Here is a 27689-nt window from a genome sequence, read left to right on the forward strand (position 1 = left end):
GACACATTGCAAAAGGAACATGCGGAACATATTCTAGAGTTCGGCACGAAGTGTTTCATCTGACGAGACTGGGAGCTCCCCAGAATCCTCAATAACAACGTCTTCCAACGGGCGATCGCGGAAATCTGTCTTGGTGTTTTCGATCGCATAAACAACGTCCATGCCTTTGTAAAAACAATAAGTCTAGTCAGGAGCCTACGCGATTCTACTCAAAGTGTAGTGGGAGTATACCTTCAATTACTTTGCCAAAAACAACGTGTCTTCCATCCAACCAATTGGTTTGTACGGTCGTGATGAAAAACTGAGAACCATTCGTATCCTTGCCTGCGTTCGCCATCGACAAAATACCCGGGCCGGTGTGACGAAGCTTGAAGTTTTCATCTTCAAAGCGTTCACCATAAATGGATTTGCCGCCTGTACCATCGCCATTTGTGAAATCACCGCCTTGAATCATAAATTCTTTAATGACGCGATGGAACTTCGAGCCTTTGTAGCCATAACCTTTCTGTTATATTAGAGCATATTAATGACAAGAAGGCAATGCAGGCAAACATCATCATACAATACCTCTCCAGTAGCTAGCGCACGGAAGTTTTCGGCTAAATTGGGCGAGATTTCAATTTAAATTCATATAATAGCAAAATTCCTTAACTTACTTGTTTTCGGAACAGTCTATAATAAAAAAATAATAATTTAATTTCAAAACCCCATTTCACGCCAGAATGAATCACTATTTTACCTTTCCGAACAAGCCTACTACAATACGGCCCAATTTCTTGTCACCTTGCTTCATGTCAAAGTAGACTAAAGTAAGAGATTAGCATCGAAGCCCATCTAAATCTTATGTTCCTGCATACCTTTGTTGGTGATGATGGGACCTTTAGCAGCCTCGGCAGTGAAGAAAGAGAGAAGGAAGAAAATGGCCACCATGGCCACGACGAACTTTCCGCGAGTCATTCTGGTTATTTTTAATGAATGAAAAGTGGAAAGGTAGAATCTCGGAGAGAAATAATTTTCAAGGGAAACCGACCGCTTCGATTCGCCCACGTCAACACATCAACTTAGCCAGAAATGTGACCTATTCGAGAACTTTTCGAAAATTTCATATAATTTATAAAATTGCACTTTTTAATATCTTTTCTCAGAATATACTCAATGATATACACAGACAAGTATCTTCATATTTGAGTGGTGTCCTCTAGCAAAAAACCATCAACAGAATCTCTGGGCTGCGCTATTTTTCATGCTCTTCAAACAGTCTTCAATATTGGAGTGCAGCTGCGTTGAGAAAATGTCAAGCCAAGGTTATCTTGGTGAAATAATTTTTCTTGAAAGCAAGTTCGCCAACATGTTGTTGAATATCTGACTTAGTAACTAGATACTAGAATGATTTCCTTTGACTACAAAATTTTATGTTAATGAAAATGAAAAGTTTATTATATTATGTCAGATTTTCGGTCCTGTTGTGCACTTTGGAGATACTGCATACATTTCAATTACCTCTTATCTTATAACAGGCTCCTTATTTCTGATCCATCTATACATACTTGTGTTTTATTCTTCAAATCTACTAAGCTAACTATAGGTTTCGAAATGAAATTTTCGCTATCTTGTTACTATCGAGATTTGTTCTTTCAAGATTGTTTTTCAACATCGACTGGAAGTCCCTTGCGAGCTTCAAAGAAGCTCTTGTTAATCGTGAGCAGCTAGATGCATTCAAATAGCAAATTTTAATATGCTATAATTCGCCTGAACAATAAAAGGCATACCTTAGTGTTTTCATGATCTTTCACAGCGTTCCACGGACGGGGATTGGATCGCTTGTTGAGAATAACATCGGGATGATTCAAATAGTAACCCATAAAGCTGTACGCAGTTAATATCAGTATGTAAATCTTTCATATGGTTTCTAAACTCACCCAATACCACCGCTAATTCCAGCGCCAACAATAACGAAAAGTGGTGCAAGCTATACAATATTATATATGATTGAAGGGTGAGAATTGAAATTAAAGTAGATGTAAGAACTTACTGCTTTATTCTTTCCAATGAATTGCCAAAATGCCATAGTGTAGCCTTCACAGTTGGGTAGAGATGAGAAACTTGATTTTTGCGGATGAATTAAAATATTAAAGTAGGTGGGAATGGTTTTCATCTATCTATTTTTGGAGTCTGATATTCTTCTGAAACCATATGTTTGAAATCCACAATCTGGTCAGGGAATTGTGCTTTCCCTCCTTTTCATATCAAAGAACACTTCCATCCATCCATCATGGTGAGTTATCTTAATTCATCCATCCGGCAGCATATATGTGGAAGAATATGTCTCTACTCTATGCCGTGAAGCAGATTTTGGATGAATTTTACAGTTAGAGTGACATCTTTTCTACATCGCTCCATGATCTAAGATCAAGGATAGATCTATCCAATAATCAGCGCTAATATTTGAAAAGTTTTCCTTCAATTGCAAGATCTGGCCACTTATTCACTGTTTATATTGATCACATATAGGGTAAAGTCCACGGTTCTCTTGCGCGTGCTGGTAAGGTCAAATCCCAGACTCCCAAGGTCGAGAAGCAAGAAAAACAGAAGAAGCCTACTGGACGTGCTAAGAAGCGCATCCAATACAACCGTAGATTTGTCAACGTGACGAACATGGTCGGTGGCAAGCGCAGAGTAAGTTTTCCAATACTTTTTACGCCTGGCAGACGATGAAATTGAACTCAACATTTTGTCGTATTGATAGATGAACCCTGCCCCCACCAAATAATTCAGTACTCTGCGATTCTCTGTTATTCTCTGTTTTACTTTTCCACGCATTTTCTTTGATTATTATTATGAAGAAGAAAATACTTGTGCGAACCTCCGAATATGTTCCCCACTGTAAATTAAGAATATGAATAGATTATGTTCTTTCATGAGGGATCGCTGCTTTAAGTGTAGTGCTATTTTGCACTGATCTAAATTTTAAAAGGCAATTACGAATAGTTGCCCGTGTGAAAGACAATCGATAGCTTCAATGAATAATCTTACAGACGTTAGATTGACAATGCCGAGATTTATCATACAATTGCAATAGCTGTTATCTATTAAACTCATATTCCACTCCGTCCAATGCCGAGGCAATGCGTGCTGTGTACTTGCATCAGTAGAAATCGAGATGATTTCTTCGTGTATCTACTGCCGAAAGGTTTGTAGCTATATATAGGTGTTTTGGAAGCAACTGAACTTTCGGTAGCTCTATGTCTACGGTAAACTTAGCAAATATCAAAGGTTGAGCGAACCCAAATATCATAGGGCCACTTGGTGAAGTGATCAAAATGTAAATTGTACTCGTCACTGCTTTTACTCTCCAAATTGTCTAGTGTTGATTTTGCAATATTACACGATTTAATATGTATAGGTAGTAAAATAATACTATGATTAATAAACTAGGCCATAATAATTAGAGAGAAAGTTTCCATGAAAAAAAAAAAGCAGTATCGTACTGGTCGGCTAGTAAAGGATATGTTTGAGAAAGGTGTATTGAAAGGATCAGGATATTTGGGGATTCAAGAGTACTCGTACATTTATGTTAAATGAATTTGATAGTAACGATAGGTGGCTGAAGCGGGGTATATTCCTCGCGTAACATAGCCTATATTACAAAGGAATTCTGTTTGATCGAGTGTAGAGATTCCGGTCAACTTCCCCTGAGAGATCTCACGATTCTTTTCACGATCTTTTTTACATTGTTCTATTATTCATCCAATGTCCTGCCAATTTTTCGAAGATTAACGGAAATTAGTTTTGATTTCGATCCTACTATTATTTTATTTTTCTCTTCACTTTATTACATTGAGCGCGATTGGAAATTTTTCCTAGTATTATCAACCGCAAGGGGTAAGGGAAGCGGAAGCGACAAAAGCGCATCTTTCAATAGTATAATCTACAACTGGCGATGGAGAGAGATGGCACTGTCCAAACACCCGATGAGAACAATCCTTTTCTCTTCCACTCGCCACGATCTTTAAACCCGGAGGAGGTTAAAATGCAGGTAATCACCTTCATCCGTTGCCTTATTCTTTTGAAAAAAAAAACAAGTTACTACGTTCGCTATCTTTGTAGCTCGAACAAGCCCTCCAAAGGTTGCAAATCGAAGAAAAGATCAAGGAGGGCGCTGAAAATATGCTTCAGGTAATTTTTTTTCCATCCTTGGAAATTATATGTCAGGATCGGTTATATTTCCGAATTGTTAAAATGGGCGATGGTAGATTTACGAGAATCAGGAAGAGAAGAAACATCTGAAGCGTAAGGTGGAGACCCAGCTGGAGAATGCCACGCGTAACATCGATCGATTAACTAGGATCGTTGAAAAATTCAGAAACATCTCCGGTATGGTTAAAATAATGTTCATAAAATAAGTCATATTATTTAGAGATTTTTTTTTTGTGTGTAGGAGGTGTCTCTGATACAAGTAGCGCTTTACCGAATGGTCCGGTACCTCTTTCATCACTAAGCTGGTCAGGTGCTAATTCCGGCAGTAGTCGCAGAGCACGAGCACCGGCCCCTGCGCCATCCGACGCCTCAATTCTGCAGGCGGATGGTAACTATTCCTACTCTCTCTAGACGAGTTCTCTGCTTGAGTTTCTAATAATGATTTCTTTAGACACAAGAACGATTAAAGAACGAATATCTGATATTCTTAATCAGCTCCGCGCGGCCAATGAGCCAGCTTCCACGCGTGTCGAGCAGCTTCAACTGCTCGTCCGAATATTGTCAACCGTAACCACAATATCTGAGCACTATTCCGTCGAAGAACTCATTATCGGGTATGGAGTTATGGATGTTAAGGGTGGGTAGCCAATACTAACCCTGTTCCTGTCATAAAGCCTACGAATATGCTTGTGCGATCCTATCAAGGAGGTGCGTGCGCTTGCATACAATTCATTAAGGCACCTGATCAGCGATGTGGAGACCATCAAGCTTATACTCAGCTACAACGTCGATTTGTTTATCATTAGGTAATTGCCGAGCACCACCGTTTAGTGTTATCATTTCGCTTTGTGATTTGCGAAGACGAATATTGATGGGATTTTCCTCCCCCTATAGATCACTGGGTCGAGGCTCGAGTGCTGAGCCGGAGCGCGACTATGCATTGAAGCTCGTACGGCAAATAATGGATACACCTCATGGTGTGGACCTGATCTCGGAAGGAGTTGTGCGTGCAATCACAGCCATTGCCGAGCAATTGGAGGACAAACTGATGCCAATCTGCTTGGAGACGTTGGCCGAGTTGGGTATGAATGAACCATTTCAGGACTTCCATGTAGCAAGGTGGATTCATCCGGCTATTTGTTAGCTGTTCACAATATCAGCCTGGTCGTCAAAGGGGGCGGAATGCGTGCTCTTCTGCATGCACTAGTGGATGGTCCACGCGAGTTGGCAGATACTCTCCCCATTACACTCTTGTATATCCTAGATGCTCCCGCAACACGGTGTTATGTGCGATCGGGCGTGGATCTCGAGGTATGCATACTTGAATAGCGATGGTCTCAAAGCTGCCATCAAGACTTACGGGTGCGTCAATAGATTGCTGTTTCTGGATTCACAGATGCCTACACTCGCGGTCCCAACTATGAGAAGCGTCTTCAGCGCAGTGCGCAAGTTGTGCTTTCGCTTCTAAAGCACTGGACGGGTATCATTTACCTGTGTGCAGATGGCAAGAAATCTATAAAGAGCATGGTTGAGAGTCTACGGTTCTCCCATGAAGAAATTCAGGTACGCAGGCTCTGTTTTTTTTTTTTTTAGAAATGTGAGAGATTTTGTGTTAACGAGGGTGGGGATGTAGAAAATTCTGCTAGGGATGTTTTTTGATATATTTCGTATACGGACGCCGCCAGAATATGATCTGTTTTTGGCTGGGCGAAGGCATTCGGGTACGTATTTCTTTTCGCCTCATCCAAAATCCACCCTTCAATCATTTCCCTGACATTTGCACGAATGCGTCGCTCACCCTATATTATCCCCATGTATAGTGTATGTGGGAAGAATGGTTCATGAGGACAATTCCGAGGAACAGGATCCAGAGGATGCTGAATTGCTTCGATTCAAGGATCGGCTCAACTTACTCGATGCACACCTGAGCATTTTGTTGATTGTATTTATTGAAGCGGGATTGCTGGAGGTACCGACCCGCTGATCTGTGTCTGTAAATTTCAAGCAGGTTTATTCTCCTCCTTTTCTCAAAACATAGGCTCTCATCTCGCTCATCGAGGGCAATGACGTATTTATTCGAAGAAAAGCTACCCTGCTCATTGGAGAAATATTGCAGCTATGTACACGGCTGCTGCCGGCCTCGTGGGCAACAAAGATTCAGGTATTACATTTGCTTCATGACATCGGATCAATTCCCTTCTGGATAGGCTAATCTATCGGCTTGTTCTAGTCTTTGCCGAGGTTGTTCGAACTGGCTGCCAAGTTTGAGGATGAGGCAGTGCGCCACTCGGCCACGGCTGCGCTTAATCATATAGATCGGTTGATCCGCCTACGGAATCGCACTATGGTTGAAGATGAAGACGATCGAAGTGAAAGGTAACTGCTTTTCCTGAAGCCCGATAGGACGGATCTTGACGTTGCAAGGATTGATTTTGGCTGCAGACCCTTTGGCAAGAAACGAGAGCGTAACAAGCGTCAGGTTGAACAGGTCAAAGTGCGGATGGGGATACAGATTGATGACTTGCACTTTAGAAATTTACTTATGGATACCCAGGTAGAGTTTGATTTCTGCGCCGTTCCTCTAATCTCTTCGCATTCTCAACATCGTCTTCTTAATCCTCCTCTGCCTTCCCCTTCCCCTCTTTCCTCCCTTGACAGGTGCTTAACACCAAAGATTATACAAAGTGGAATTGGGATAATATACTTGAACTGCTTCATGGCCCGCTGTTGAATCCCCGCCGTTTAGAAGACACTATCAAGAGCACCTTTATGAAGCGGCTAATCGGTTTTTACCAACCTTATTCTCGCCGCTTTTCCGAGATTCGTGCCACCAAGGTATGGACTCTGCCTCGTGCTTTTCGGCGAGTGGTTTGAAAGGAAAGTTGAATTTTTAATGGTTCCGCAGGGAAATAAGCGGTACGTGAAGATCGGATGTGCTCTCTTGACCACGCTTCTTGCCAGTGCCGATGGCACTCGCTACCTGGCGGAGAACAAGCTTCTGCAAGACATTGCCGACTGTCTAACCGAGCTTGATCCTCTGAGTGCCAGCGAAGAGCCACTCTTCTCTAGAGAACGTATGGCCAACACGCTCACCTCGGCCTATTTTACCTTCCTTGGCACTCTCTCCAAGTTCCAGGAGGGGATGCGCATCATGGAGCGCTTCAAAATCTTCAACCAGCTGTACCGGCTCTCGGAGTCGCGCAGCCGTGAAGACCTGATTAAGGCCATGGTGGTGAACTTCGACTATTCCATGCATGGCCATCCCAGAATCATCCTTGCCAAGATCATGACCTCCAGCTACAAACACATCCGCCTCTTTGCGACCCAGCATCTGGGCCGGGTTTTGCGGGAGTCGCCCACCAAAATCAACGACTGGGCGGTTCCCCTGCTCATCACGCAGCTGTATGATCCCAATGCGGAGGTGGCCCGGATGGCGGTGACCGTGCTCGACGAGGCGTGCAATTACCAGGAGAATCTGGACTTGCTGGTGCAGCTGCGCCCAAGTCTCGACCATTTGGGGGAGGCGGGGAAACCGCTGCTGCTTCGATTCCTCTCCACATCGACCGGGTTCCGGTACCTGAACGAGCTCGATTACATAGGAGGCGAGATGGACGACTGGTTCTACGGGAGGAACCTGCACTATGTGACGCAGCTAGAAATCTCGCTCATGCGGGCCATGATCAATACCCCGGAGCGGAAGAAGCCGAGTGTGTTTGAGGAGCGGATCGATGATGAGGTGGACTTTGAGAAACTGTATGTATTTTATATTTTTTTTTTGGTTTCCAAAAAAGGGGCTTCGGTGTCCTTTACTAGAGAATTACTCATTCTTTTTCTTTCACGCTGTGACAGACAACCCGGTGATGGGATCACTCCCCCGCATTTTTACGGGGAGCTCACTAAGACTGCAGAGGGGTGTCAGCTTCTGCGCGAAAAGGGACATTTCCACGTCTTTGCCGAGTATATCCGCGAGTGGGGCATGGAGAGCCAGGACATGGAGGCGGTACAAAAGTTGAAATCCATCCTCTGGGCGGTGGTAATTATATGAATTGCGTGAGAGGGTTTGGCATATATTCGTTAGGAGCTGACCACGCTTTTATTTTTGCTTTCGGGGGGCTGGGTCTCTTGTAGGGGAATATAGGGTCGACGAAGGATGGCTTGCCTTTCCTAGAGGAGGAAGATGTAATCCGATCCATTGTGGAGATCGCCGAAAAGAGCGAGGTTTTATCGCTTAAAGGGTATGCGGTCATCCGACCTCAGAGCCACTTTCTAGTGAACTCAGCAGGCTGGGGGATAACCTCTCATTCTTTCTCCCTCTTTTTTCCTTTATAGAACCTGCTTTTACGTCCTTGGCCTCATCTCCAAGACCCAACAAGGCATCGATCTCCTCGAGGAATTTGGGTGGGACTGTGTCACGTCTCCTACCACACGTCGGCCTCCGCCTGGACTTTGCGTGCCCGCCGAGTTAAGCTCTTTTCTCTCCATCTCAGAGTGGGCCTATGCCGGGGAGCTTGCGCCGCAGCCCCAGACCCTTTATCTCCACTGGGCTGGCAAGTCGGAGATCGACACACGCATTCTCAAGGCCATTGGGGATCTGAGCAACCACATTTTGGCCAGCGCGGCAAGTCGCACGCTTGTGCGATTAAAGCAGCAGATCCCTGAGGCGTTCAGGAGCGCGGGGCTCTACCGGGCCACGCTTGAAATGCTCTCGTCCTACCGGTATCGATTTGGGGTTCGGAAATTCGCGCTGGAACTGTTTGATGAGGCGAGCATCATGAACGAGTGTGGAGGAGACATGATGCTCGCCAAGGACGCCGACGCAGACCACGGTGGGGCCCTATCGACTGCTGTCAACGGGGGCGCGGTGCGGGCGGGCCAGGGAGCGGAGCTTGGGGGGGAGCTTATGCTTGAGTTCCCATCCTATTTTGCGGCCGAGGACATTCAAAGCGAGAGCTACCAGGAGCGGGGGGTCGTTGCGGGCGGAGTGGCGGACGGGATCGATACCGGTGAGATCCCGAGAGCGGTGGTCCTAGAGCCAGGGATAGTGGTGCGAGGATTTGATGTAGCAAGCTAAAGCATTTTGGATCGTGTTTATTTAATTTTTTTTATTATTTTGACGATAACAGGCTCTTATCATTACTTTTCTTTTCCTGCCCTTTGGTTTCATTTCTCTCTCTCATCGAGTAATTTGCCCTTCACCTCTCTCCCTCTCTCTCACCTTTTTTTCCACTTTTTTTTTCATCCTCCTTTGTCTTGTTTAGTTTGTCTGCTCTTGTATGTCTCGTTTCGGGCTCGTTTTCTTCTGTAAATATAGGAAAGACGCTTTTTTTATCTGTTATCATGCTCTATCTAAATTAAAGCTTACGCTGAGGGGCCCCAGCTCCTATCAGAGGGAGCAGGAGGCAAGATTAGGGTCCCCAAAATGTTGGGCTTTGGATAAGGTTTTTGCAGCGCAAAACAAGCTCTGGGCCGCAGGAGGAGCGTGGAGACGTCACCGAGGTTCCCGCTAAGGTTGAATTTAATTTTCCCCGCTTTCTTCATGCTCCCCAGCGGTGGCCTTGGCTCCCTTGCGAAGGGGGAGGGGGCTATTTTTAGCGCACATCTGGAGGCCAGATATGGCGCGATCTAGTCAACACCCTCTGCGATTCGGATTCATCAAGGGAGAGCGGGCCTAGTGGCTCGATGGGGGATGCCGGTTTCAAAGAGTCTTGCGATCGGCCGAATCATCAGGCCCTATCGCGAATTATCCACCCCCCGCATTCTGACTGAAGCGGTTTTAATTGAATTGGTCCGAACCCTAAGCGAGGCAGCGGGGCTGTTTTCTCCAGCAGGGTGGCGGGTCTAGATGCATTATTGATAGCGGCTTCCTGATTCATTCCAACATTCGAATGAGTCGAGGGCCTGTCTGGCTGCGGGAACCTTGGTTGCACGATAAAACCTTTTCTATCATTTCGTTATCAAATAAATTGGATATCAACGGTTTCTCTCTGGTTTGTTTCCCGTCCGCCCTCCCCACCCGCCCGCATCTCCTCCCCCCTTGCTTCTCCTAGCCGTGGAGCCGACGAGTCCATGTGCAGATCTTGTCATGATCCTTATGCCTTAATGATCTTTAATGAACTTTAAGCTCTGAACTCTCTTATTGCTTTAATACTTTTTTTCTTACTCTCTTGTCTTGCCTGCCTCTCCTCCCCCTCTTCGTCCCTCATAGTGTGTCCTTAGCCTCACACGCTTCTATTTTATCACCCATCCTATCCTCATTGTTGGCCAAATCGCTGATCTCTGCACTTGCATTATGCCCTACGTTGCTCCCACCCCCGCTGCCACACGCCCTCCGAGAGAACAACCTCGCCAGTGGCGCGTCATTCTCTTCCCCTCCGCCCCCGCGACAAAGCCCACCACGGACGAGGGCTACTTTTCGCCGCTGGTATCCCCACGGTTCCTCGAGGAGAAAGACTCCTCTCCACACGGCTATCTCCCGCTCTCGCCCCCTCGCTCTCCTCCGATATCTCCTCCCCTGACGCCCACGTCTCCCTTGACGCAGCAGGAGGTGCGCAAGAAGAGTGGCGAGCTGGTCCGACCGGCTCTGAAGCGAACCAAAAGTGCCGACCGAAAGTACGTGCGGTTTGATGAAATCCAGCTTGAGCGAGTGCGATTCTTTGCGTCCGGCGAGCAGCCGGATGGGCTCAAGGAAGAGGAGAGGGAGAGGGTGGACTTACTGGATGGGGAATTGGGAGTGGAGCTGGATAACTTCACGGCACCCACTGTAGCGTCCTTGGACACGCCCATCATGATTGAGGAGGTGGGGCTCGATGGGAACCGGTGTTTGCGGGGGCTAGTCCTGGTGCGAAACTTCGTCTACCACAAGCGGATCGCCATCCGGTACTCGCTCGATCGATGGCGCACGGTTCGCGAGGTCGCGGCGTGCTATGACAGCTCGCCGAGCGCCGAGTGGGACCGCTTCGAGTTCAGGATAGGGGTGTCGCGAGGGCAGATTCTTACTTTTGCGGTCCGATACGAGGCCGAGGGGCGAGACCCAGTGTGGGCGAATAATGAGGGCCGAGATTATTGCGTTCGGATCATGCCGAAGCTGCTGCTTGCCAAAAAATTGCCCCAAGAGGCCCTGGTGATGTGGAAGGACGAGGATGCCCTGCCCATCATCGGGAGACTCTCCAAATCCAAGTACGATTTGGAAGCGTCCCTCACCGCTGCCGTCAACGCTGCCCCCGCCCGTTTCCCCGCCCCCGCCCCCTCTTCCCATCCCCGGCTCCTCCCGGTCGACTCGAAAGATTACCTGGACTTTGTTGCGAAATACTGCTTCTTCAAGCCCGAGCAAGCGTCTAGCGGGATCTATTCATCCTCTCCGGGCTCGGCAAGGACGATGACCTGTATTCGCGGTTGAAATAACGCGCAAAAATGTTTGTATTTCTCTCCCGGACTCTTTTTCCGCCGTTATTCCTGTATATTTTTTTTTTCGCTTTGCCGTTTGGGGTTAACTTTTTAATAGGCTTGTCCTCGCTTTTGTGCTATTCTATTATGCCTTTTTTTTTCCCTATCAAACATAATGATCGATATTGTTGCTATTCGTTTGCCATTGTTTCGGAAAGTAATTATGAAAGTTATATTTCTTTTTCATACACTATATGCTACTATTTGTTGTTTCCTCTACTCTTTCTCTTCCCTGTAATTCAGTGCTTCTGCCCAAAAATATCCAATTGAGAGTATATGTTTGCGCGGTGGACTCTGCCCTTGATGCATTGAATCTTGCTGTTTCAAATGCGCTGACAGCCCCTCCTGATATGGCGGGGGGGGGGGGGGGAACATGCCGCGGCTGCTAGAGGCACGCGGGTTTCCCATGGAACCGTCGACCAGGGGAAGGCTCTGTGTGAATTTCCAAGGCTCGCGACGTTATCGCTTGCTTAGACAATGAAATGATCGGCACGCTTTCCGATTGGGTGCCATCCAAAATGCAATTCTGGTCCGACTATATTCAGTAGCACTCGGTAATAATGTCGCCCAAACACGGGGCCACAAGGGGCTGCTGGGCTCTGGCCGTCACGCCCCCGGCCGGCCTTGAGAAAGGGAGCCAAGACGACCGCATCGACGGGCCGTCTTCCACGCTGACGGTTTTGAGCAGCAGGCTCAGTCGCCTCCCAAGGGTTTTCCCCCAACATCTTGAAAGTACGGCGCCCCTTTCCCAATTTGTATAAAAATCGACAGGATGCCGCAAAGCGGTGACAGGCATGAAAGCAGCTGCTTTAATTACCGGGCTTCCCATCCCATTGCTGCTAAGACCCAACACCGCAGGTCCGCCGCTGAAAATGTCATGGCGGGTGCAGCATGCAGCCGGGATTCACGGGCCAGGCAGATTACACTGCAGGGCTCGGATGGAGTAGGGGACGGCTGGGGGGATTCGTGGAATGCGGCCGCGGGTGGAAGTCGGAGGGAGGGAGTGGGGATGCGCGAGAAGATAAATACCCATTAGTCGGGATGAGCTTGGGCCAGGCCCAGTAACCATAAATCGGCTGGCAGAGCTACAGCCACAAATCCCAACAAAAATATTAGCCGAGTCATAACCACGTCTAGGTTTTTCCACCTGATTGCTAATCTGAATTCCGATTTTTGTGGTGCTTGCACGTCCAATGCCCACAGGAGACCTGTAGATCCATCACTTCGCTTGAATTCCCCTCCCCCTACGATCTATTGAGCTCAGTAGGAATGCTTGACTCGTATTTCGACGCTTACTCCGATTCGCTGGGAGTGCCCGCGGATCATCTTCGGCTGGTGGTCGTGATCCTTGCGACCTATCCACTTTCGCTTCTCTTCCGCTGCCTCCCCAACAGCCCGCTCTTAAAACACCTCTTCTCCATCGTGACCACGACCTACTTCTTTGTGGCCTTCTTCAGGCAATACATCGGATTTTTGCACATTCTCGTGTCATCGCTGGTGACCTACCTCATTGTGTATGCACGGAGAGACAAATGGGCTCCTAGGATCGTGTTTGTGTTCACCATGGGGCATATGGCTATAAGGTAGGGTGGGATGAATGTTGCTGCTGGAGTGTTTTTGATGCGAGGGCTAGTCCTCATGTTTGATCGTAGCCATATTATCCGGCAAATAAAGGGACCGCTTGGCGATCGAGAATTGGACTGGACGGGCGCGCAAATGGTCCTCGTTATGAAGCTGACATCGTTTGCATTCAGCGTGGCGGATGGAAATCAGCCGGCTGAGGTAGACTCCGAAGCTATGTTTATGGGATTGAAGTGCGAATTCCTAACCATGTTTTCCTCTGTTTTCTCTCCCTCCCCTCACCCCTTTGTTTCTGCTGGCCTGTGTCGTGCGCGCAGAAACTCGAGGATTTCCAGCGCGATAAACGAATCACACGGTTCCCGAATCTGATCGAGTACTTTGGATGGATCTTCTTCTACGGCGGTTTCCACGTGGGTCCGGCCGTAGAGTATTCGGACTACGACAACTTCATCCACCGAACCATTTTCCCACCCACCGACCCAAAAACCGGGCAGAAACGCGACGTAAGCCGTGAAGGAACCCTCCCGGCCCTCCTTACCCTAGCGCAGAGCATCTTCTTCATTATCGTGCTAGTGACCATCATGCCCCTCTTCCCGATGGAGACGATGGTGACGGACCAATTTCTCAAATGGCCGCTCTGGTATCGCATGATCTATCTGCAGATTGCGGGCATCGGCGCTCGGATCAAATACTACAGCGTGTGGCTGATGGCGGAGGGGGCATGCATTCTATGCGGTCTGGGATTCAACGGGTACGACAAGAACGGCAAGCCCACGTGGAACCGAGTGTCGAACATCGACCCCCTTGGCTACGAGACTGCGGAGAACGTGAAGGCCCTGCTGGAGTCCTGGAACCAGCGCACCAACATCTGGCTGAAAAACTACGTCTACATGCGGGTGACGCCGCCCGGCCACAAGCCCAGCTTCTCCTCCACCCTGATCACGTTCTCGGTGTCGGCGCTGTGGCATGGCTTCCATCCCGGATACTACCTCACGTTCCTGAGTGCCGCGTTGGCCCAGAACATCGCCAAGAAACTGCGCCGAAATCTGCGCGTCCTCTTCATGTCCCCCACCCTGAAGCCCCCGCATCCCCGCATCAAAGCTGTCTACGACTTGGTGGGGCGCATCGTCACGGTCGCGTCCTTCAACTACATCGCCGTGCCTTTTGTCCTGCTCTCGCTCAAGGACTCGTTCGCCGTCTGGCGCGCTGTGTACTTCCACGTGCACATTGGAATGTTGGCCCTGGAGGTATTTTTCGCCTTTGGGGGCGCTAGGTGGTGTCGCAAGCTGCAAAAGCGAAGAACACGGGCGGAGGCCGGGGTGGATCTGAAGAGCCTGCCCCCCCGAGACGAGGTAGAGGTGAATGAGACGGGCATCCCGCAGTTGGAGAGCGAGGGGGCCGTGCAGGCGGGAGAGGTCAAGATTGAGTAGTCGCACGTCAAAATACACGTACAAGGATATATATATATATATATATACATATATTTATTTTTATTTCTTCGTTGCTCCCTGTTGATTAGTGCATACCTTTATCCCTTTAGAGGCCTAGTTTTTGATGGATTAGATTTTTTTTTCCAATATTTAATTTTGATCTTTTTTTTTTACCCAGGGCCCCCTCTTCCTCTCCTGTATCGATGGGATGTTGGGAAGGGGGGGGGGCGGGTGTGTGTGTCGACCTGAGGGGTTGGAATAAATGGATTAGAGACGCCGAGGTGAACTATTAACAATTTATATTCTCTCCCAGAAAAAGAACAAACCAAACAAACATCTATGCCGTCGCAAAAGTAAAGTAGATGAAAAAAAAAGAAACATGATATGCACACAAAGAATAGCTACTCTTATAGAGAGAGCCTTTCTCCCCGTCTCCAGCTCACTTCTCCGATTCTTCACCGAGAATCGGAATGGAGTCGGGGGGGGGGGGGGGGAGGGGGAAGAGGAGCGGAGGAAACAGGGGAGCAGAGGATAGCTGCCGGGAGTGGGAGAGAGGAAGGGGGGGGGGGGAAGAAGAGGGGGAAGGCAAGGGAAGAGGAAATATTTCAATTCAAATAGCATGAATAAAATAGAATAAAATAGGACTAAACAAAACAAAAAAATAAAATAGGAAGGAATCGAATAAAATTATAAAGACGATAGCAAAAGCAATAAAGAGATTCAACGTTTTTTGTATCGGAGGAGGGAGAGGGGAGGGGAGGGGAGGGAAGAGTAGGAAATGGGCGAACCAGCCCCTCGATCATGAGCTCGACACCGTCTCCTGGCTCTTTCGCCTTGTTGTTCGCTCCTTCTCGCGCGCCTCTCTCTCCTCCTTCTCCGCCTCTTTCATCTTTTCGATGGAGAAGCGTGCGGCCTCTTTCACCTTCTCCTCGTCCACGTCCTCTCGCCGGCTCAACACCAAACGCAAATTCTCATCATAACCATCTAGGAAGAAGGGGCGAAGGGAAGTGAGAAAAAAGGGTGAGAAATTTTCCGGGGCAGATAATGTAGTTACGGGTTTTCAAGTCCTTCCAGGTTTCCATAGGGTCGTTGGAGGTCTGGAGGTGGTACATCTGAAGAAAGCCCTGGAGGGTTAGGTGGCCTTCTTCTGTTACATCGAGAAAGTCATTGATTTCCTGAAAAGGGACCTTGGTTTAATACCTCGAAAGAATCTACGGGAGGAAACTTCGGCCAGTACTTACATCTAATGTGTCTTGGTCGAACTAGTGGAAATGATTATACCAAAAACCATCAGCCCTCGTCTATCTTATCGCACAGCGTTTAAGATAGGCTAATACTTACGGAGCAGCCGTTTGTATCGGTCGCGAATGCATCAAGCTCTTGCTTGTTAAGCGACCCATCCTTGTCCTAGCAAAATGAGAGTGGTTAATTCCACCCAAGAGAGTTTCCACCTTAGGTGTAAGGTAACTACCTTATCATATCGGTTGAAAATCTCCACCAGCGCCTCTTCACACTGCACGGTTAGCCCATCATCCTCATCATCGACTAGGGGGATGAGGGGTTTGTCGTCGAAGCTTTGCTTTGTTGCCCCCGTTCCAGAGGACTGCAGAGCAGAGGATTCGTCCTCGAGATTAGATCCCTGACCATTCTGAGCGTTCATAATTGTACTCTTGGACTCTTCTGCCATGATTATGGAGTGCGGGAGCGCTTAGGGGAAGGATACGGTAGAGGGAAAGACGGTTACAGGGCCTCCAGAAAAAAGAAAAAATAAAGGATAAAATAAGAAAAAAAAATAAAATAAAAAACACTACCGGCTGCGGAAATTGGAATCCAGCTGCGTAAAACTGGTGAATTTTTTGCAAGTGGGTGATTTAACCCTTCCTGGAGGGCAGTCGTATCTATTTCAACACGATGTACATTTTATTTTTCATTCAGGTGGGGGGATTCTTTACAGAGCACGCGTGTAATAGTGCGGGCAAGCACCCCGAGATTTACAATTTGATCTTGCCCGCTTTCTTCAGACTCTCCATCAGCGCCAACGTCGAGAGTGCCTTCACGTCGGGTATCTTCCATAGTTCATCCAGAGGCATGATCCGCAGCTTGATGGCCTCCCCCTATAAGTCATTGGAGTAAGTTCGAATAACTACAAAGTCAGGCACTGTTCTCTTGGATTACATGGTCCCGCAGGCCGGTGAGTTTCCCTTCCAGCTTGTGTACTTCTGCTTCCTTGATCGGCTTCACACACACAAACAGGCGTAGGAATTCATCGGAAGCGCCCGCTGTGGTGTATATCCCGCGATACGATGTCTCTTTATAGGCAAGCTCAGTCAGGTCTATAAGTTCGTCCTCCTTGATCTCGAGGCCCGTCTCTTCCTTGATTTCTTCGGCAGCCTTCCCTGCAAATTTTCCACTCCCATCTAGCATGCCCGCCGGAATTTCACTCTAGCGACAACGCAAATAAACAGAATGTCAGGTTTCTTTCAAAAAACCAACATGAATTTTGAATATGGCAAATAATGACCATCTCCAGGGTGGGAACAGCCAACCGAGGCTGCACACACACAATGGTGAAATCCTTATTCTCTGTGCGCAGGATGATAAGTATAGAGACGGAGCCGCCCCGCTGATATAATGTGCACGCATTCACCATGAAAGCAAACAATGTCTCGGTTAAGCGGATGGCAGTGTAAGAAAAGGCAAGAACACCGATGAAAACTCACCATGAAAATGATGCCAGGTAGCGACTTCCCAGTCTCCTTTAATTCGGCATCCACCTTGAATTTCACAAACCCTATCTTCCCGCTCTGAAATTTATCCACGCTTTGTAACTCTATCTCCTTGAGCCTGAGCTCACCCTGGCGGCGTTCTTGCTCCTGCGAGAGCCCGCTCAACCAATCCTTGAATGGCTGGAACTGCAACACGGCCTGTGGATCAATATCTGCGTGGGCCGCCTTGATGGGGACTTTTGTGTCAAACACGGTGATTGTCGTCATAGTTTTTTTAAGGATAAGCGTGGAGAGAAGCGTAAGCTGCGAGACTCGCCTCAACATACGTGCTTGCCCCCGTAGGTTGACCCTTACAAAATCGTGCAAATTCGGTGGCCACACTCTAAATACGTCATAAAGGCGGTCACAAAAGGATATTTCTCAGAAGTTTCTTACCTTCTCGACTCTAAAATTACCACACGCGAGCCTCTCTCACTCACGGATCATCACGGTGTACTATTCCCTCACAATTCACAGCACTGATGAGTACACGACATCCACCTGTAAGCAACACCAATCCGTCAAATAAAGCTAGTCCTGTTCAAACCACCTCAAATAAGCACGGCAAGCCACTACATTCGTCTTCCACCTCCTCTAGTACGACCCCCCATCCCGGCTCGAAGCTAGCATCGAATGCTGCTGGGAAACCCACAGTAGATCATAAGGGGCAACCAAATATGTATCCTTTTCTCTGTGATCTAATCAATTGTTTGTCCTGCGACGATGTTTATTTTTCTTATTTTACCGGTTCAATCTGGCCATGTCGCAGTGGTTGTTTAATCTGCGTAGATCCCCCGTGTCTATTATCCCATCGGTCATCCTTAACTCTTCTCCCTAATTTTGTTTTCCTACAGATCCTCCCCTTTCAACGATGCCCATCACCATCAAGCTGCCGGATCCCGTAAATTATCGATTTCAGGTACTGATCATGGCAGAAAGCCCAAAAACGCGGTGCAACTGCCATCTCAAAGGCAACAGGCTATGCAGGGTCCGGGTAGGTGTCTCCCTTAATGCGAACATTCGAGTGGCGACTTTGTTTCCGAGCTGAACGCTTTTTTTTTTTTTACTTCTAGCACCGATTCAGTTTGGTACAATACACCCCAATATGCCCAACGCGACACCGTTATCAACCTCTCCCATACAACATGGAAATATGCTGAACGGAGGCGTGCCTCAATATTCGGTGTATCAGGGAGGACCGCCGACATTCGGTAGTATTAATGTTAACGCTTCCGGTATTGAGCATGTGAGTGCTTCTCGGTTGGTTGGGCGCCTGTGTTTATCGATTCTGATATTTTCATCATTTGTTTTTCGCAGGGAATACACCCCTATCCGCACCTTCATCAGGGTACACCGCAGCAGGTTCCCTTACACCACAACTTCCCGCACCATCCGCCACAGCATCCTCGCCCGCCGCCCCGCCACCCTAAAGGGAGTTCACCAACCAATGTGCCCTCTTCACCAGCAATCTCGATGTCATCCACCTCTCCATATACATATCCTCAATCGAATAAATCTGTGCATCCTCCCGTCACGCATTCACCACGCCCGACCCATATTCCTGCGGCCTCCACCAGTATGTCACCCATCCAAGCACCTCCTCAGCACTGGAGTCCTCACCAGCAATACTACATTCCAGCATATCCCGGCCCATCTCCCGGCCAATATTACCCCGCACACCATCCTGCTCCTATGTATGTGCAGTATGGCGTGCCGATGCCCCCTCATGGGATTCCTGCACATCACCCGCCCGGACAAACGCCACGATACGTGCCCGGACAGGTGCCCCAATATAGCCCTAGACCAAAAATGAACAAGGCTATCCCCATTATCAACCCCCAGACAAGGACTCAGGTGAAAGCCACTCCAAAGGAAGCCGATACACACCCGCCGCCCAGAAAGGACTCTAACGAGCGCGAAATCAAACCAGAGCCGGACAAAATGGGGTTGGATAGAGGTGGGAAAGAGGATGCAGAAAAAAGGGCCGAATCGGATCATGCAACGGAGAACGCTAATAACGCAAAAGCAGAAGTGGCGGAAAAGCCTCGGGAGCAGGAGGAGCACGAGAAGAAGGAGAGAGAAACTAAAGAGAGGAGAGAGCGTGAGGAGCAAGTTCGTCGCGAACGGGAGGAAAAAGATGTACGCGACCGCGAATTGAAGGAGCATGACGCAAGAGAAGTCCAGCTGCGTAAAGAGCAAGAAGCGGAAAAGAAGAAGAGAGAGAAAGAAGAAGAAATGACTAGAGAAAAGGAGAAGGAGAAGGAGAAGGAAACGGAGAAGGAAACGGAGAAGGAGACGGAGAAAGAGGAGAATGAGAATGAGAATGAGAATGAGAAAAAGAAGGAAGAAGAGAAAATACAAGACAAGCGAGAAGAGAAAGAGGGACAACTCAATGAAAGGGAGCAGAAGGAGCAAGATAATGTGATAGAGCCAGTGCGAGAAGATAATCAGTCGAATTCTCTTTCACGAGAGGAACAAAAGCAGCCCAAAGAGGACAAAGATTATAAGAAAGAGGTTTCAGAGCCCATGAGTGACGTGGAAAAGAGAGCGGATGAGGAAAAGAATGCAGCCTCGGAGGATACTGTGAATGCCGCAAAGTCGAATGATGAAGAGCCAGTTACCTCTGGGAAAGCACTATCACACCTCGACATATCTGCCTCTGAATTTCGACCTACAACCCCTCGGCGTCCCTCTGTGTCTCATAGTGAAGATAAATCCGAGTCAATCAAATACCCTGCTGGAATTCATGGCCCTGAAGCACCAGTCGAGCCAGGCAAATACAAATATGATCGTAAATTCCTTATGCAGTTCATGGAGATTTGCAAGGATCGCCCAAAGGATCTTCCTCCAATGGAGATGTTCGTCACCGACGAGCGCGAGGATAAACGCTCTGGCTCCGGCTCTGGACGCCGTTCGGGTTCCAGCAGCCAGCGTGGTGGCATCAAGGGAGCCTCGGTGGGGATGTCGCGATTCCCATCCGACATGGGCCAGTTCAAAGCAGTGCCCAAGTCGAGTGAGGAGCGCTTTGCTGCTGCAACCGCAAGGCTGAGTCTAGCCGGGCCCAGCCCCAGTGGATCCGGGCGGCCCCTGGGCCCACGCTCCTCCAGTGGAAATCCGCTGCTGCCGAGCGTGGGGGGTACATCACAGTCGGGTCGGTCGAGAAGTGGGCGCGGGGGTTCTCGTAAGAATACCCGGGAGCCGCAAACAACCTTGCCCGAGGTGGTTCCGCTTGTGCACTCGGCGAATCGCTGGATACCGACAAGCGTGACCTCCAAGATACCCCAAGGCGCAGCCGACTCGGATCAAGCAATGTCCCAAGAGACGATGCAGCGCAAGGTGAAGGCTCTGCTGAATAAGTTAACGCTCGAGAAGTTCGACAGCATCTCGGACCAAATCATTGAATATTTGAACCGCTCCGTCAACGAGACCGACGGCAAGTCGATGCGCACCGTGATACAGCTGGTTTTCGAAAAAGCCACCGACGAGCCAAGCTTCTCCGCTATGTATGCGCAGCTGTGCCAGAAGATGCAGGAGCGTGCCCACCCCGACGCTCGCGACGAGAGTCTCAAGACGCAAGATGGGCGGATTGCGAGTGGAAGCATCCTGTTCCGAAAATGCCTTCTCACCCGGTGTCAGGAGGAATTCGAGCGCGGGTGGAAGTTCGAGGTGCCTAGGACGGAGACGGGCGAGGTGGACATCCTGTCCGACGAATACTACGTCGCGGTCAAGGCAAAACGCCGGGGGCTGGGTCTCATCCGATTTATCGGAGAGCTATTTAAATTGAGCATGATCAATGAGCGCATCATGCATGGGTGTGTCCTCAAATTGCTCTCGAACTTGGAGGATCCGGAGGAGGAGGAGATGGAAAGTCTCTGCCAACTGATGACGACGGTTGGCAAGCAGCTTGACCGCAAGGAGGCCAAGCATTACATGGATGCGTATTTTGAGAGGATCAAGCTGCTCTCTGAGAACAAGAAACTCAATAGCCGGATACGGTTTATGTTACAGGTAGCTACGAGGAGAGCGTTTGCATTTTTGAGGCCTTATTAAGTAGCTCATTGGTCTGTTTTACTCTGTGCAGGACGTGATCGAGTTACGGGATGGCCGGTGGAAGCCGCGAAGAGACGCCAATGCTCCAAAAACTATTGCCCAGATTCACGATGAGGTGGCTATTTTGAAAGCTAATATAACTGATGTTTTTGGGACCCATTTAATCTTGTCATCCTCGTGTAACTGTTAGGCGGCCAAGAAGCAGCAGGAAGAGCGGGAGATGATGCGGCGATCGACTAGCTCGGGTGGACGAGGTAGCAGCTGACGCTTTGTTTTATTGATTTGATGCATTGGAAAGCAGTTCTCACCCTCCTCATCAATATCGGCTAGGTTTGCCTAATTTATCACAGCAAATTTCACGCGGTGGATCGCATCGTGGCAAAGATCGACCCCCCTCCACCACATCGGCCCCCGATGGCTGGACCACGTCCGGCAACAGTTCTTCCAATGGGCGAAAAGCTGGCGATCTGGCTTCGTTCGGCCGCGTGGAACGCAGCAAAATTACACGAAACCAAAGCCTTGGACCTCAAGGTACGCCCGTATTCGCTAGTTTGACGGCCTCCAAGTCCTGGAAGAGCACCGATAGCATCAAGCGAGACGAGGCCAGCAAAGCCGGCGCTTCGCCTTTATCTCAGGTGGAGGCGGGAAATATGTATAGTGCACTGGTAGAATCTGGTCGACGCCCAAGTGTAGAAGATGACTCAATGGCCACTTCGGCTGCACCTGCTGCCGAGCGCAAAAAGCTGAATATTTTGCCGCGAACCAAACCCCTGCCTGGTCAGCAAGCACAGCCTGAGAATCAGGGGGCCGAGAAGTCTAAGCTCACCAAAAAGGAGGCCGAGAAAAAAATCGGAAACGCGATTGCGGAATTTTGGAACGTGCGGGATATCCAGGTACGCTGTTTATCCTTCTTGCTTTTACTTTTTTTTCAGCGGCTCTATGAACCCGCAAAAAGTGTTTTGCATTTCATACCACTTGTTTTCTTGCCGTACTCATCTTGAATTCTGGATCTGCTTCCCTAGGAGCTGATTCACTGCATCAAGGAGTTAAGCACCCCGGAACTCCAGTGTGAGTTCCTTCGTGCTTTTCTTAATTCGGCCGTGGAACGAAAGAGCGCGGACGTCGAGCTCGCATGTCGTGCCTTACGGAAGGTGCGAGATGACCATCTGGTGGATGAGGAGATTGCGTCCGAGACCTTCAAACCACTCGTCGAGGCCATCGATGACCTGTCCATTGATGTCCCAGCGGCATACAAGTACGCGGGGCAACTGCTTGTGGCTGCCAGACTTCGGTTGGAAAGTTTCCAGGACATACTGAAGCCTCTGTTGGAGGTAGAGGGGATTGTGCCGCCTGCGGCAAAACTTGCTGCAGAGTATTTAAAGGCATTAAGGGTCGAGCTGGGCGAAGAGAAGATGGTAGAGCTATACCACGCCTCCAAATTCGAATTCAAGGACGTGTTCCCGAAGGACCGGAGAGGAGGCGGGTCCATCAATGCCTTTCTAGAAAAACAGGAGCTGAATGCTCTAAAATCTTGAGCATGCAATTAATGTATTGACCGCATATCATTTGTAGTTAAAGGGCATCGACTGTTGTAATTTCTCTATTTTAATATAAAAAGATATCTTTTCTTTATTTGGTTTCCATTGCTGCCGCTAAATCAGATAATTCCTGCCCCCCGGAAGATCCTAAAAGGCCATAACTATCCGTTAGAGAAATGTCATTTAATCCCTCAATTGTTGCTATTTTTTTTAACTACGTCCGTTTCTTTTTGCAACTAAGCATTCTATTAAGTTTAACTTTATAAAACGAATGCAAAAAAAAAAAAATAAAGAAATCAAATATAACAGTGAGGGTTAAGAGAATAAATAAAGGTTAAACAGATATAGAGGGTTATGTTATTAAATGAGGATTGAACTTGTCTAAATCATATTTATGGATGGTCCAAGTCCCTTTACCAGGCAATCTTGGCAATCCACGAGTCTTTAAATGTGCGGGCGAGTAGCTTCCTCATCTCGTCCATCAATACAATTCCAATTGCTAGAGCAATAGGGATGAGCCAGTGGCGGACCGGGACTGGGCGAGTGCCGAACACATTATTAAAGAAGGGAAGTAGAGTGATAAGAAGGGCAATGCAAAGCGACCCCACCATGGCTGCGAACAAGTAGAGGTTGCGCGTGCGTTTTGCCAAGGGCGAAGCTTGCAACAGGGAGAGGCGCCGGGTGCGGATGGCCAGCACATTTCCGAATTGGAGAATGACGAGGGTGACGAAATAGACACACTGTCCGGTGTTTTTGAGGTCGTCCAGCTCAGCCTTGGACTTACCCATGAAGCCCTCGTCGTACTTGTCGAAGGCGAACACAATATCCCTGAAGCCGATACCACCCTCAGTCTGGAGGTAGAGGAAGTACATGCACATGGAGAGCAGCATCTCCATCAAACCAATCCATCCGTAGGCGTGGAGCAACAGGCGGAAATTGACGAGTCGATCTCGTTTTGGATTGCGGGGAAGTCGTTGCAATAGATCCGACTCGGGTTGTTCTTTCATCAGGGCAATGGAAGGGAGCATATCGGTGAGGACGCAAATACAAATCATGACTAGTAGAACAGCACACTCGTTAGATATGAAGGGAGAACTGGGGAAAATACAAAAATACTTACGGAAGGTGGAGAGAGGGGCGGGGATACCGAGGAAAACATTGATAAGGACAGGCCAAAGCTCGGACCACGAACCAGCAGGCAACAAGTACATGATCACTACAACAAGAAGAGCAGATTAATCAGGGGGCATTTTTGGGCAATCCAAACGACTAGAACTTACCTTTCTTCAAGTTGTCAAACACAAGTCTTCCGCATTCAATAGCATAAACGATACTTGAGAACTTGTCCAAGAGCACCATGTCGGCGGCTTCCATAGCGACATCTGATCCACCTCCAATCGCAATACCGACATCGGCAGCCTTGAGCGAGGGCGAGTCATTCACACCGTCTCCAGTCATGCCGACAATATTGCCACGTTTCTGGAACTCGCGAACAATTCGCAATTTTTGCTCAGGTGTTGTGCGGGCGAAAACGACCTCGGTGTACTGGGCAACTTGCTCCCATTGTTTCTCATTCAATGTGATCAGATCCGGACCAGTGAGCACCAGAGAGGTGACAGGCGCGTTTGGATCCCGGGGATCGTAACGCGTCACTCTTTCCGGCGGAAGGTTCGGGTCCAGGTTCTCGATGGTGTGGGTCTTGGTGGGTGGGTTGGTAATAATCCCAATTTGCCGTGCGATGGCTGCAGCCGTGCCAGCAAAGTCACCCGTCACCATGTAGAAGCGGATACCAGCTCCGCGGCAAATTCGCACCACCTCGGGGATCTCCTCTCTTGGCGGGTCAACAATGCCAACCAAACCGAGTACTGTTAGTTCCTGATTAAGTTCCATGATTTTATCGCCAAATGCGGAATGGTTCGAGTCGATGTCGGTAGGTAACACACTTGGAGAGAAGTTTCGACGAGCGAGCAGAATCACACGTTGCCCATTATCCGACCACCGGCTCTGGACGCCGGTGATCTTCTCCTTTAGTGCGTCATCAAACACTCGGTCCTCACCAGACTCAGGGTCGAGCACATAGGTACAACGAGGAAGAAGTATATCGGGGGCTCCCTTGACAAGTAGAGTGAGATGCTTGGAGTCCTTGGGGCTAAAGAGTTTGGCGGCATCTTCATTACGTGGTCGTTGAACGCTGATCATGAACTTGTTCTTGGAGTTGAACGGAAGCTCGTACACTCTCTCAAATAGATCAAACTCGCTCTCCACTGAGCCCAAATGCTCAGCAAATCGCAGAATGGCTGAGTCAGTAGCGTCACCGTTGATTTTTCGTTTGCTGAGGGGATAGTCCAGTGTGGTGGGATCGAAGCTAGCAGCATTGCACAGAGCAGCGCAGAGATTAAGCTGTCGCAAACTTGCGCGCAGCGCCTCAGGTTCATCCTTTGTGTGCATGGTGTCATAGAACTGCTGGGGAGTTAATTCGCGATCAAGCAGGGAAGCGTTGGTGACGAACATTTTGTTCTCGGTGAGGGTGCCTGTTTTGTCCGAGCAAAGGACGTTGACACTACCAAGGGTTTCGACGGTGGTGAGAACCTTGCAGAGAACCTTGTTTTTCTGCATTCGATGAGCGATGAGGGTCAAGCATAAGGTTACTGCAACGGGGAGACCTTCGGGCACATAGGCAACGATAACTCCAATGACATTAATAAGAATACCAGTAAGGGGAAGGAAGGTGGGATAGGACACGCTAAGCCAAACTTTCCAGACAATAAGACAGATAGCACCTAGAGGGAGGAAGGGAGAAGGTACGATTATTTAAAAAGACTGCTAGGGCGGAGGTCCATCTTAGAGCTTACCAGTTGTAAGTGAGAGACTGGCAATAATAATGACAAAGCGTCTAATTTCAATTTGAAGTGTTGTCGAAGAATTGGAGCTAGCCGATGACAATTTAGCAATACGACCCATAACTGTGTTATCACCTGTGGCAATAACAACACCAATACCGCTCCCATTGGTGACATGAGTACCCATAAGAGCAATGTTCTTTGTCTCAAGGAAGTTCTCATCCGTGCATTCCGTGCTACCGGCAACGGCATCACTCTCACCAGTGAGGATGGAGCGGTCGAATTTAAGATCTCCTGAAATCTGTACCAAACGAATGTCTGCCGGAACCTGTAATAAGTGGACAAAGTAGTTAAGTTCAGATTTGTAGACCAATATGTATCTATCTGGTAGCGTGGGGTGTCTACCTTATTTCCCAAGTTCAAAAACACGATATCTCCAGTAACAAGCTCGGTTGCCGCCAATTTTAGCTTCTTTCCCCCTCGTAGGACCATTGTTTCAGCCGGAAGCATGTTGTTGATAGAAGCCATCACTCTCGCTGTAGACCAGTCTTGCCACGCGTTGAATGCAGCTTGAATGGCGACTACGATAAGCAGCAATATGGCGAGCGCAAGGTTGAGCGGATCTGGATTTGGAAGCCCGAGAGGCTGCCATGAGATCCAGCAGATCAGACTGGCAAGCCAGAGCAGTGCACCGAAGCCTCCGAAGAGATAGGAGGCGATCTTACGGAGGTAGTTAGTTCTGGCCGGAGTGATAGCGTTTTTGCCATTTTGTTGTAGGCGTTTAGTTGCTTGATCCAGCCCCAATCCCTCTAGAATGGAGGTGGAAAATCTTAAAAACACCTCATTGACGGGAATTTTATGCAGGTCCGACTCGGCGATTTCTATTGGATCAAATTTTAGCAACGAGTACCTCGGGTTCTTCAGAGCTTGAAGATTCAACTAGATACCTTTTGCAAGAGGAGCATTTGCAGGTTTAAGCTGCGCTTGCTGCGTCTCTGTAACGTGGATGCTGAGGGTTCTGTAGCGGATGGGGATAACGCTGGCAAGGGTGGGGCGCTTGAAACGCACCTTTTCATCCGAATTCGAGCGCAAAATGCTGGATTCTGTAGGTGTACGCGAGAGATTGTGAGATTGGAAACCGTCTCTGCTCTGGCGTGTATTGGAGCGTTCCAAATCGACCGCCGTAGGATTTCCAGAAGCTTTCGCGTCCTGGAAACTCAGGCCTTTCTCCTCGTCCATGGCTAGTGAAGGTGAGCAAAAGAGTCTGGCTTGGGAACAGCTCGATATCTCGTCTTTTAAAGAAGATATGACGGCCTGAGCTATTTATTTGGGTGGGTGATGAGCTATTTATGCTGTAGTTGGTATTTGCGTGAATTAATAGAGGTTCTCCCTGGCTGAACTTGTGGTATTACCAAACAAAGTGGAATCGCCCCGCTTAAAGTCAGTTTCGACTGATATTATCCACTCAATTGAAAACTTCTGTCTTAAAGGATTTAGACCGATGTGTGGATCAGTACACAGGATAGGAAAACGCAGAGAGCTAAATTTTGAGGGATTTATCTAAAACCGAAAAGGCTAAGTTTACAACGTCATACTCCGAAGTCTGCGAAGCCCACAATTGGTCATGAAGAAGTAAAAAATAGGCCAACTACGTTAATAAAGGTAGAGATAACGCTCATCTCAGGTAAAAATTTAACTAAATCTGTTATTACGCGACACAGGTATGGAAATGCTATCATTTTTAAGGTGCCAAGCCTCGATGGAGCATAACTTTCTCATTGGGAGGCAGAATAATCTACGACTAATTATCTATTATTTAAGAAAGTTAGCCTCTTCGTCATGATC

The 27689-nt window shown here is 48.3% G+C and overlaps 11 protein-coding genes across 11 annotated transcripts; 6 read left to right on the forward strand and 5 right to left on the reverse strand.

Moving 5' to 3' along the window:
• Window positions 1–33: 33 nt before the first annotated feature.
• VTP21DRAFT_10533 (uncharacterized protein) lies at window positions 34–957 on the reverse strand (the record flags this gene model as incomplete). The annotated part of the gene is made up of 6 exons (XM_069389880.1): window positions 34–164; window positions 232–505; window positions 568–599; window positions 657–672; window positions 740–804; window positions 858–957. The coding sequence occupies 6 exons, from the start codon at window positions 955–957 to the stop codon at window positions 34–36; spliced, it is 618 nt and encodes a 205-aa protein (XP_069253156.1).
• Window positions 958–1634: 677 nt separating this feature from the next.
• Window positions 1635–2155, reverse strand: VTP21DRAFT_10534 (uncharacterized protein; the record flags this gene model as incomplete). Its single annotated transcript, XM_069389881.1, has 4 exons — window positions 1635–1706; window positions 1770–1866; window positions 1920–1969; window positions 2033–2155. The coding sequence occupies 4 exons, from the start codon at window positions 2153–2155 to the stop codon at window positions 1635–1637; spliced, it is 342 nt and encodes a 113-aa protein (XP_069253157.1).
• A 167-nt stretch (window positions 2156–2322) lies between these two features.
• Window positions 2323–2770, forward strand: VTP21DRAFT_10535 (40S ribosomal protein eS30; the record flags this gene model as incomplete). The annotated part of the gene is made up of 3 exons (XM_069389882.1): window positions 2323–2340; window positions 2512–2676; window positions 2747–2770. 3 exons carry the CDS (start codon window positions 2323–2325, stop codon window positions 2768–2770), a joined length of 207 nt encoding a protein of 68 aa, XP_069253158.1.
• A 1170-nt stretch (window positions 2771–3940) lies between these two features.
• On the forward strand, window positions 3941–9268 carry VTP21DRAFT_10536 (uncharacterized protein; the record flags this gene model as incomplete). Its single annotated transcript, XM_069389883.1, has 19 exons — window positions 3941–4036; window positions 4108–4176; window positions 4254–4374; window positions 4439–4585; window positions 4649–4811; window positions 4872–5003; window positions 5092–5279; window positions 5342–5508; window positions 5572–5760; window positions 5831–5918; window positions 6018–6166; window positions 6236–6358; window positions 6428–6573; window positions 6640–6751; window positions 6856–7032; window positions 7103–7950; window positions 8047–8230; window positions 8326–8432; window positions 8527–9268. The coding sequence occupies 19 exons, from the start codon at window positions 3941–3943 to the stop codon at window positions 9266–9268; spliced, it is 3948 nt and encodes a 1315-aa protein (XP_069253159.1).
• Window positions 9269–10486: 1218 nt separating this feature from the next.
• VTP21DRAFT_10537 (uncharacterized protein) lies at window positions 10487–11593 on the forward strand (the record flags this gene model as incomplete). Its single annotated transcript, XM_069389884.1, has 1 exon — window positions 10487–11593. One exon carries the CDS (start codon window positions 10487–10489, stop codon window positions 11591–11593), a length of 1107 nt encoding a protein of 368 aa, XP_069253160.1.
• A 607-nt stretch (window positions 11594–12200) lies between these two features.
• On the forward strand, window positions 12201–12676 carry VTP21DRAFT_10538 (uncharacterized protein; the record flags this gene model as incomplete). Its single annotated transcript, XM_069389885.1, has 2 exons — window positions 12201–12317; window positions 12374–12676. The coding sequence occupies 2 exons, from the start codon at window positions 12201–12203 to the stop codon at window positions 12674–12676; spliced, it is 420 nt and encodes a 139-aa protein (XP_069253161.1).
• A 233-nt stretch (window positions 12677–12909) lies between these two features.
• On the forward strand, window positions 12910–14651 carry VTP21DRAFT_10539 (uncharacterized protein; the record flags this gene model as incomplete). Its single annotated transcript, XM_069389886.1, has 3 exons — window positions 12910–13223; window positions 13293–13422; window positions 13539–14651. The coding sequence occupies 3 exons, from the start codon at window positions 12910–12912 to the stop codon at window positions 14649–14651; spliced, it is 1557 nt and encodes a 518-aa protein (XP_069253162.1).
• Window positions 14652–15450: 799 nt separating this feature from the next.
• Window positions 15451–16338, reverse strand: VTP21DRAFT_10540 (uncharacterized protein; the record flags this gene model as incomplete). The annotated part of the gene is made up of 5 exons (XM_069389888.1): window positions 15451–15635; window positions 15706–15826; window positions 15893–15913; window positions 15993–16058; window positions 16123–16338. 5 exons carry the CDS (start codon window positions 16336–16338, stop codon window positions 15451–15453), a joined length of 609 nt encoding a protein of 202 aa, XP_069253163.1.
• Window positions 16339–16642: 304 nt separating this feature from the next.
• Window positions 16643–17701, reverse strand: VTP21DRAFT_10541 (uncharacterized protein; the record flags this gene model as incomplete). The annotated part of the gene is made up of 4 exons (XM_069389889.1): window positions 16643–16765; window positions 16827–17093; window positions 17173–17274; window positions 17372–17701. The coding sequence occupies 4 exons, from the start codon at window positions 17699–17701 to the stop codon at window positions 16643–16645; spliced, it is 822 nt and encodes a 273-aa protein (XP_069253164.1).
• A 197-nt stretch (window positions 17702–17898) lies between these two features.
• VTP21DRAFT_10542 (uncharacterized protein) lies at window positions 17899–23001 on the forward strand (the record flags this gene model as incomplete). The annotated part of the gene is made up of 8 exons (XM_069389890.1): window positions 17899–18095; window positions 18271–18410; window positions 18490–18662; window positions 18734–21424; window positions 21498–21581; window positions 21657–21720; window positions 21797–22359; window positions 22489–23001. The coding sequence occupies 8 exons, from the start codon at window positions 17899–17901 to the stop codon at window positions 22999–23001; spliced, it is 4425 nt and encodes a 1474-aa protein (XP_069253165.1).
• A 416-nt stretch (window positions 23002–23417) lies between these two features.
• Window positions 23418–27083, reverse strand: VTP21DRAFT_10543 (uncharacterized protein; the record flags this gene model as incomplete). The annotated part of the gene is made up of 6 exons (XM_069389891.1): window positions 23418–24061; window positions 24125–24220; window positions 24285–25784; window positions 25857–26172; window positions 26250–26725; window positions 26792–27083. The coding sequence occupies 6 exons, from the start codon at window positions 27081–27083 to the stop codon at window positions 23418–23420; spliced, it is 3324 nt and encodes a 1107-aa protein (XP_069253166.1).
• Between the last annotated feature and the right edge of the window lie 606 nt (window positions 27084–27689).

Source organism: Calcarisporiella thermophila, assembly GCF_041956535.1.
Source record: "Calcarisporiella thermophila strain CBS 279.70 unplaced genomic scaffold VTP21scaffold_7, whole genome shotgun sequence".
In the NCBI taxonomy this organism is placed as follows: Eukaryota; Fungi; Calcarisporiellomycota; class Calcarisporiellomycetes; order Calcarisporiellales; family Calcarisporiellaceae; genus Calcarisporiella; species Calcarisporiella thermophila.